The sequence below is a fragment of the Acanthisitta chloris genome, unplaced genomic scaffold, assembly GCF_000695815.1.
Source record: "Acanthisitta chloris isolate BGI_N310 unplaced genomic scaffold, ASM69581v1 scaffold10025, whole genome shotgun sequence".
Taxonomy (NCBI): Eukaryota; Metazoa; Chordata; class Aves; order Passeriformes; family Acanthisittidae; genus Acanthisitta; species Acanthisitta chloris.
Window position 1 is genome coordinate 60,559 of NW_008672097.1, and position 8,762 is coordinate 69,320.

Consider the following 8,762-nt stretch of genomic DNA (forward strand, 5'->3'; position numbering starts at 1 on the left):
AAGGGTTTATGCTGTTCCCAACCCGCCTTTGGCAGCCTGCGCCTCCTTCTCCATCCCCGTGCCATTACCCGGAGAGCAGGCGCTGCTTACGCAAGACGCCCCTGTGCTCTGCTCCTGGGACGGGTGGAGAAGCACCAGGAGTTCACCAAGACAGAGTCAGGGGACCACGAGCTCCTGGGAGGGAGAGAAGGAGGAATGGAGTAACTCCACAGCCCTACAACTTCCACAGCAACTCCACTCCCTACAGGGCATCTCCTTCCCACCCTACGGCGACACGCTCCTGCCTGCCTCTCATCCCACCCTGCAGGCTTGGGGACCTCAGTGCACACACCAGACCTGTGTCACTGTCAGGGACAGACAAATCACTTGTGCCCTCTACATGTCACTTATGAGCCAGCCCTGCAGTCACATTAACCACTGCTGTCATGAGCCACATCACCCAGCATTAAAAATTACCCTTCCATTAGAGAAGGGCCACATACCCTCATGGCTGTCACCTGGCCAGGGTTAAACTGTCCCAGCAGCTTTTTTGGACTGAGGATCAGGTTATCCAGGGGAAGGCTGTGCTCAGCAAGTCCTCACCTTCCTCCTGACCATCACATAGCATGGGCAGAGCCACCATCATGCTGCCAAGAACCTGCTGCACGGGCATACAGAGCCTTGGGCAGCCTCACGTCATGGAAAGTGAAAGATCTCCACACCTAAACCTGTGTGGGGTCACCTGCTCTCTGCAGATGCAGTTGAGAGCAGAAACACAACTCTGGCTACGCTGCCATTCCTGATCTCAACATTAAGGCAAGCAGAGATCCCAACGAGCCCCCAAGGGTGCTCACTCCCAGCTGAAGCTCCCCCAGCACCAGGCACCTGATTCACTGAGGGACTGCAAGCCTGAGAAAAGATGAGGCAGGATGGAGCTGGCAGGGGATGAGCCCACGGGGCAGCCCCCAGAGAGGAAGATACCCTCACCGAGCTGGCAGGCTGCACCCAAACCTCACAGGGCACGGGGCGGGCAGCCCTCCCTGCCTACACCTGGCAGGTTATAAAACAGCCCCGCAAGCTCAATCAGGAGTTTTACAACTTCACAAAGCAGCATAATTAGCCTAATTATACAGTGTTCTCTCTGAGAATTAAACAGAAATACAGTAATTGACTCGGTGCTGCTTAGAAGCATGAGGAAATCAAAGGTGCAAGGCACATTAAAGAATCAGAAACATCTCTTTAAAAGCGAGAGGATTTCCTGTCATGCTGCAAACATCTAAAGCTTCACCAAAGCCACTGCACCTGGTGTAACCCCACTCTGACTCCCTGGCGCCCCTCTTTCTCCACCACCAAAGCAGGCGTGATGCAGAGCCCCAGGACAGCTGCCTCAGGCACCTCCTTTCTCATTTTACAGCAGGACAGATGGACACTGCATGCCAGTGCTCCATTTCCTGCCTTTCATTTTATACAGTGATGCTGCTGCTTCATCGAAACAGTGAGTTGGATCGAGGATTTGCAGAGCTGACCATGCCTTGGTGGCATCAGAGCAAAGCCCCTCCAACCTGACCCTGCCTGTCACCGGCTCTGTCCTGACTTGCTGCTCAGGCTGCTGAAGCTTGGCTGTAAAGCAGACTCGAGCTTTGTGATTACAAATCATTTCCCCTCTATTTGTTGCCCTGAAATGAGATCTCAGTATCACTCCGCGTTTGGTGGAACAGCTTCAAAGGGAGACGTAAGGATGTGGTTGTGTGACAGGCAGACCAGGCAGAAGCCCCCAGCGAACTCATCCAAGCACTACTTGATGGAGACTTTACTGCACTTGGACTGGAGAGTCTGACACACCAGCAACACTTGGTTTTGCTGGAAACCTTTCCCTTCCATGCCACAAAGCCCTGCTCAATCTTTTGCCTCCAAAGCCAACGTCTAAATTTCAGAAACCTGAACTGCAAGTGGAAATTCCCTGCAGCGTGTTGATTATTGCATCTCCTGCTGGCACTTGTGGCAAGGGGAAAAAAAGTCACATGGCTTTCTGGACACACATTTCGCTGAGCAGTCTTGCATCATTTCTGGGCACACATTTCGCTGAGCAGTCTTGCATCAGAGGGCAGAAGGCAGCAGCCAGGAAAATAACTCCAATTACGGTAAATAAATCCCCAAATATGTGACAATCTGCCTTTTAAACAGGAAACAGAGGGGAATAAGCAAAGGAAGACTTTGGTCTAAACATTGCTGCCACCAGTCTCAAGAGCCCAAGAGCAAGACTCTGAAGACACGTCTGGGCCAGAAGTATTTTACCTGAACTTTGCTGATGTGTCTCAAGTCCGAGACAGCTTCCTTCCCTGAAGGGAAAGGCGTGGACAGTTCCCAGCAACTGTGCCAACCTCCAGCACTCCCAATGGCCCAGAGGAGAAACCCTGGAGGGTTGGTTGCCACCTCTGGGCACGTACATGTCCCTCACAAAGCTCAGCACAGGAAGATGTGTGGCTCCCGAGATCAGCAGTGCAGGTATCACTCCCTGCACCACCTCAACCCCTCTCCCTGCTCACACATCCAAGGTCTAGGCTACGTCTGGACACAGCTGGTAGCAGACATCACTTCACAACAGGTTAAGTGTAAAAGCCGTTTGCCCAGGCAGTGACATCTCAGCACCTGCTTGCCCTAGAGGCTCTGCACAAGGCAGGCAGCATGGAGAAGGATGGACACCACCACGAGCCAGCCTTCTTCTAGGTTTCTGCTCCTGATTAGAGCTCAAACACAAAGCAAATATAAGCAGTAATGTGAAGAGACAGGAAGGATGAAGTTAATATCCAGTTCCTCCAAACTTAAGGCCTTGGGAAGTGTTATGTCTTAACACCACCTCGCTAAAGACAGCACTGCCCAGTCTCACAGGGAAAGTCACACAGCAACTGCCAGGTGCAGCTGGAGATCTCAGTACAGACACCTCAGTCCACACTTGCCATATGACGACCCAGAGAAAGTCAGTTACCAAACTGCTCAGCTCCAGCCTCCCTGCACCGAGCGGGCTGTGTCTGCACGACAAACCAAGTCCCCCAGGCAGCTGGAGGGACCTCAGGCTCTGCTCTCAACAGAGCACAGGGCTGCAGATGCTCAGCATCCCCACGACACAGCCCTGCAATGCGACATCCTCATCGACCTCCTGGCTGTTGTGCCCCAAGCTGCCACGGCCCACAGGCTGCTTGCTCAAAGGTGCCAGCTGGACTCTGCTGAAGTGCCTATTTAGCATGCAAACAGGGCAAATATGAGAAAAAGACTCAGTTCTGCTCCCCAGACTGGGAAACATCAAGTTGCTGCTGCTGCTATCTACAGCCTGAGGTTTAATAAGGTTTCTTTTGTGCCTAATTTTAAAACTCCACCAAACCAAGGCAGCTGCCCACAGTACTGCTTTATTTTTAAACCCAGGCAAATGCACTGGACTCTCTTGCATTCAACTCCCAACACCTTTTGTCTGTTCCCAAGATGCAAGATGTGGTTAGAGCTTCATGAGAAGCCATCGAGATGAGGCTGCCGCAGATGAGCAGTACATGCTTCCTCTGAGCCTTTTCTGATGCTGTAGTTAGCTCCTTCAGCAAAGCTGGACCCACCAGAAGAAACAAGAGCGTGGCAATGGTCAGAGCTGAGGTTCTGCTGAGGGCAGACACCACCAGCCTCTACGCCATCTCAGGGATATTTTAGGGGTTCATGCTTTAGCTCACAAGCCCAAGCTGCTGCGGTCAGCAAAGTGAAACCCACTCCGTCCAGCACAAGGTTGTGAGCAGCACTAGGCTGGCAGTGGTGATTTCAGTGAGCACAGGCTGGTTTCAGAGGTCCATGGGGTCCAATATGTCCTCTCCAGCCAGGCTGGGTGCTGAGCACACATGGAAAAGGTGAAGACATGTACTTGCTTAGATGCTGAATATGATTTGCACTAACCTACAGATCCTTTGCTGTGTCTCTCAAGAAGACTTGGGCAAGACCAGCACTTCAAGCTGATACAGCTGCTCAAGGAGCAAGCAGGGCCATGAGCATTAGCAAACCCTTGCAAAGGCTGTAGGCAGCAGACACTTGCTGAGTAAGTGCAGCTCCCTGAGCCAGGCAGAGTATCTCTAACCCAGTGGCCTGTGCAGTATTGACCTACTCGACACTGCCCTGAGGACACTGGTGTGGCAGTGCAAAGGGGACAGACACTGCTCTGAATCTGCCGCAGGGAGCGGGATGTGAAACCTCCGTTTCTGCACAAGCCTTCAAGGTTTCCCAGCCAACACTAGCTTGAACCTGACCACGTTCAGCTCGAGAAGACAGACCCAGAGGGCTGCAAAGCAATGTCCAGCCTGCCCCTGCCACACTGGCTGCCCTCTGGAGCCCTACTCACATCCCATGAGCAGTGGGACAGTGCTCAAGTAGTGGTTTTCCTCCTTATCCAGGGGCCTCGGCAGTGCAGGCACCATCCTGTACACTGATCACCCTGCCCAAACCACCCCTTTCCTCTGGTTGAAACACAAGGCACCTTCCCAATCCTCAGCTAAAGCCATGTGCTTGGCCAAACCCTCCCCGTGCCTCTGTGCCCTGACTCTGCTCAGCCCCAGGGGATGCAACTTCATTCCCTACATGTGCTGAGGATGCACATATGGCAGCCCCCTCCCCTCTCCACTTCCACCTAAGCCCGACCTCCTAACAACCTCCACACGGCACAACGCGACCGGCCCAAGAGTGCCAGAAGGCATCCAGGTGCTGCAGCCTGATGCTTCACACCCGCAGCCAGGCAAATTTGCTGGGATTTCCGGGAAGTGTCTCTAGGGTGCCCCGTGCTGCTGCACCCCCACTTTGGTGTGTGCTTGTTTGGAATGCGGGGCCGTGGGGGGGGGGAGAGGGGAAGTTATTCTGGTGGTGGCCTATGAATAACATCCAGTGATTTATAGGAAGTATAATCCAATAATACAGTAAAATAAAACAGTGTGTCTGAGATGGGTTTGATTCCAGGAATTATAAAACAAATTATTAAAGAGAGAGAGAAAGAAAAAAGCCTCAGAGAGGCCAGATCGGAGTAAATTGGGCACAGATGGGCTGGGAGGGGGTTTCTCTCTCTACAGATGCCCCTGCCGCAAGCACGGCTTCAATTAGTCTTTTCAGAAACCAGAGTTTTATTTCCCCAAATTACAGAATTAAAAAAAAATTAAAATTCTTGGAGTGTTTGTGGTTGGGATAAAGGGATCCAAGCTTCTCTGTAAGCTGATTGTGCAGATGGCTACCAAACTGTTAAACAGGCCACCCCACAATGGTCCTGTCCCAGCTGCAGCCCAGGACGGCCCAAAACATTGCTAGTCCATCCCATCATGGAAAGCTTCAGCCACTGCAAATCTCTGCCATGTAGAGTGGTGTTCTCTCTCTGCCTCCCTCCCCTGAGTGGGCACTCCTTGTCCTATAGGTTTGAGGTCTACAAGAAGCTTTTTCACACCTTGAGCAGTCCTGACAGGAGGCAGCCAGGTCAGCAGGACCCTTGCTGGCTACACACCTCCCTGGACAATGCAGGAACACACTGCTTGATGCCAAACAGCAGGGGAAGCACTTCATGTGGGAATTCTTTGGCTTCCTCTGTCAGAGAAAACAACAGATCCAATTCATCTCCCAGGGTCTACCCAGTGCTGCCTGGCTGCACAGGCTGCTGAGACCAGCTCCAGCATGCCTGGTGCTGTCCCTGGGGATAAGCACAGCTCAGCTGCCTGCACTGGGCACAGATTGTGGGGCTCTGCTTGCACTCCCTTCAACCCTGGCTGGGTACCCACTGCAGGGCTTGGGTAGCCACAGCAGCGACCTGCGTGGGAGGAGGATGTGAAATGCCACGTGCTGCTCACAGCTGGCTGGCTCTGAAACCAGCTTAAACACCCCAGTGCACCCCAGAAAAGTTTGCATTCAGAGGCTTAAAATTTTGTAAAAGTTTCCCAGGTCAAGTGGTGACACTGCGCCATGACTGCCAGCACCACTGGATCCCAGCACCAGGGATGCATTAGACACCAGATACGAGGCAACAAGCAGGTTTATAAGTTTCTCAGGAGCAGCTGGGGCTTGAGAGACCTGGAAATACATGGGGGGGGGGGGGGAGGGAGCAGCTATCCCTGAAGAGAACACTCCCGGGCAGCAGGAACGAGAAGCTCTCGGTCAAACCTCCCTCTCAGCCCTAAACCCATGGATCTCCTCCTGCTACCGCAAGCTGAAGGTCAGACAGGCCCGTGCAATGGGAAGGACACAGACACGCTCTGATCCCAGATTTGCAGAAAGATTTCAGTAGGAGGAGATCTCTGGAGGCTGTTCAGTTGAACTGCAAAGTAAGATCCAGCTCTATGGAGTGGATGCAGCCAAGCTCTGACTCCAGCCGGCTCCCCAGTAATGCTTCCTGACAATTTGGGATGCAGGCAGGGTGGGACTGCTCCCTGTGCCCTGCCAGCCTCCCACAGGCCCTCAGGGGTGGCTCGGCCCCCTCGCACTCGGTCCTGCTGCTGCCCAGGCTGCTGCAGCACAGGGAGGTGACTCATGTGCTGGGAAATGGAAACCCGCACCTTCCCGACAGCGTTCCTGCCGCGTGCTCCAGCCAGGACTCTGCCCACAGCAGCCCACACGCTGGGGAAGGAGCCAGCACCCTTGCTCTGTGCTGGGCACTCAGTAATCATTCAGCAAACGTTCCTGCTTGCCTTCAGGTCTTTTGCTTTTTCTTTCCAGCTGCACCCAGTTTTTCCCAGTATCGCAGTGTCGGCACCAAGCCCAATGTGTGCTGTGCCAGCACTCAGAGACCACCAGGGCAACTGAGCTGGAAACCAGGATTTGCTTTGCCAACAATATTCTCAGTGATATTTTAGGGTCATCAGAGCAAGAAGTCCTCAGGGAAATCCCTGAAGGGCACCAGGCATCAGGTGGCAGCCGTGGTGCCATCCAACCTGCAGGCATTCCATGAACACGGCCACCTGCTCCATGCACAGCCTGCAGTCCCCAGCAGGAACAGGTTTGCTTTCTCCAGAGATCCAAAAGCTGGGAGCAGCTGGCAACTACCCACACAGAAGGCAGAAAACTCTGAGAATACTTATTTTTCACGAGATAAAAAGCACTCCCTTTGTCACTCACACTCATCCACAACTCGGCTGTGGATGGATGAGCACGGTCCAGTGGTCTGAAAGCTGGGATGGCTTCCAGCCCTGCCACAGGGGTTTGCCATCCATCCCAGACAAATCTCTTCCTCTCCTTACCACCCGCTCGTCTGCAGCACAGACACCATTATTAATTCACCTACCAGGAGTATTATTAGTATTATTAATACAATAATTACCATCACACAGAGGCATTTGCTTATAATCATAAAGTAATCTGCAGCTCAAAGATAAACACACTGTCACTGGCTGGCATCTGGCAGGAAGGAGGGCATGGCTGTCTCACCAGCAGGACTGACAGCTCCCTCTGAGTTTCTCCTGCGAGAGGAGGGTGCCTGTGAGGCTGGAGGGGAAGCAGGCACAGCACACGGGAGCTGCTTCCCAACCCTCCGGCTGGTGCTGGTTCACTCCATCAGCTGACCTTGGCCATTAACCACCAGCCTGACAAGTGGCCAACTGGCTCAGGAGGGAGAAATATTCCAGCAGCAGCTCTTTGGGGCTCAGCCTGATCGCCCACATGGTGGCTTTAGCTGAAATCCATCAGCTGGAGGCCTTCAACTTCGGGATCTAAATCCCAAGCCATTGGCATGCAAAACGCTGCTTCCTCCCACCCAGGGAGCATAGCCTCATCCCTGCTCCCAAACACATGGCTCAGGCAGACCTGGGTGCCTGTCACTGAGTGCATGTCAGGAGAATACAGGAAAAAACATGCTCCCTGGAAGCCTACTGTTTCATACTCAGTGGAAGAGGCTCCAGTTTGGTGGCATCTCTGCTGACCAACACACTGAACTTCTCCTGAGTGGATGGAGGGGGGTGAGAGGGGGAGGATAAGTAGCACTAAAGAACTTTGTTCTCTAGGTGCCTTAATATGGGGCACAGGCTCCAGTCTGGCCATTCAGAGGAGGCTCACATCTCACAGGCACTTGCATGGACACACCACTCTCCCAACAACCAAGGCCTCTGAGACCCTCCCAGCCCTTCTGGTGCCAGCAGAGGCACTGAGCAGGGCCCAGGTTAAACACTGGAAAGGCAGAGCCATAAAGCACTGTCTTCCTTCTGCGCTGATGACTCAGGCTCCAGGGAGATATGATGCCTCCTCACTCATTAGACACCTCACCCAGCTCCAAGGCTCAGCCAAGGTCCCTTTGCTAACCCTATGCATGCTGAACCCACAGGCATCCAAACACCACTCTGCCTCCCCATCTGGTGAGTTCCCCCCACCCCGTCTCCACGTGAGCAGCTCAGCCATGGAGAACGGCTGATCCCCATCCCCAGTTCCCCTAAAGCAGCAGGTGGTACCTTTGGGCTGGGAGTTGTACACGGCAAACATGTTGATTGCCACAAGCTGGAGCATGCGGGTGCTTCCGATGGGAGGGGGGCTGTGCTGCAGCAGGACCTGGAACTCCCTCAGGACCTCCTCGGCCACCGCAGGGAAAGTCTCCATCCTGCAGACAGAGAGAGAGAGGCTGTAGAGTGCAGGCTGTGCCCTGGGGTACAGGGCAGTCAATCGGCACGGCTCACCCTGTATCATGTCTCCTGGGGAAGGAGAGGAACCCCTGGGGTGCTGCCTCCCATCCAGGAGCTATGGGGAATGAAGGTGCAGGCTGCAACAGAGGCAGCTGAAGCCTTCCTTAGGGAGGGCAGTGAGGG

The 8,762-nt window shown here is 53.7% G+C and overlaps 1 protein-coding gene across 1 annotated transcript in view; it reads right to left on the reverse strand.

Moving 5' to 3' along the window:
- Window positions 1–8,556, reverse strand: part of LOC103801946 (telomerase-binding protein EST1A-like) — a gene marked incomplete at its 3' end in the record, with an annotated part of 65,897 nt that extends 57,341 nt beyond the window's left edge. Inside the window, exon 1 of the mRNA XM_009074384.1 lies at window positions 8,412–8,556. Coding sequence (XP_009072632.1) covers window positions 8,412–8,556 — 145 coding nt within the window. The remainder of the gene's footprint in view (window positions 1–8,411) is intronic.
- Window positions 8,557–8,762: the final 206 nt, after the last annotated feature.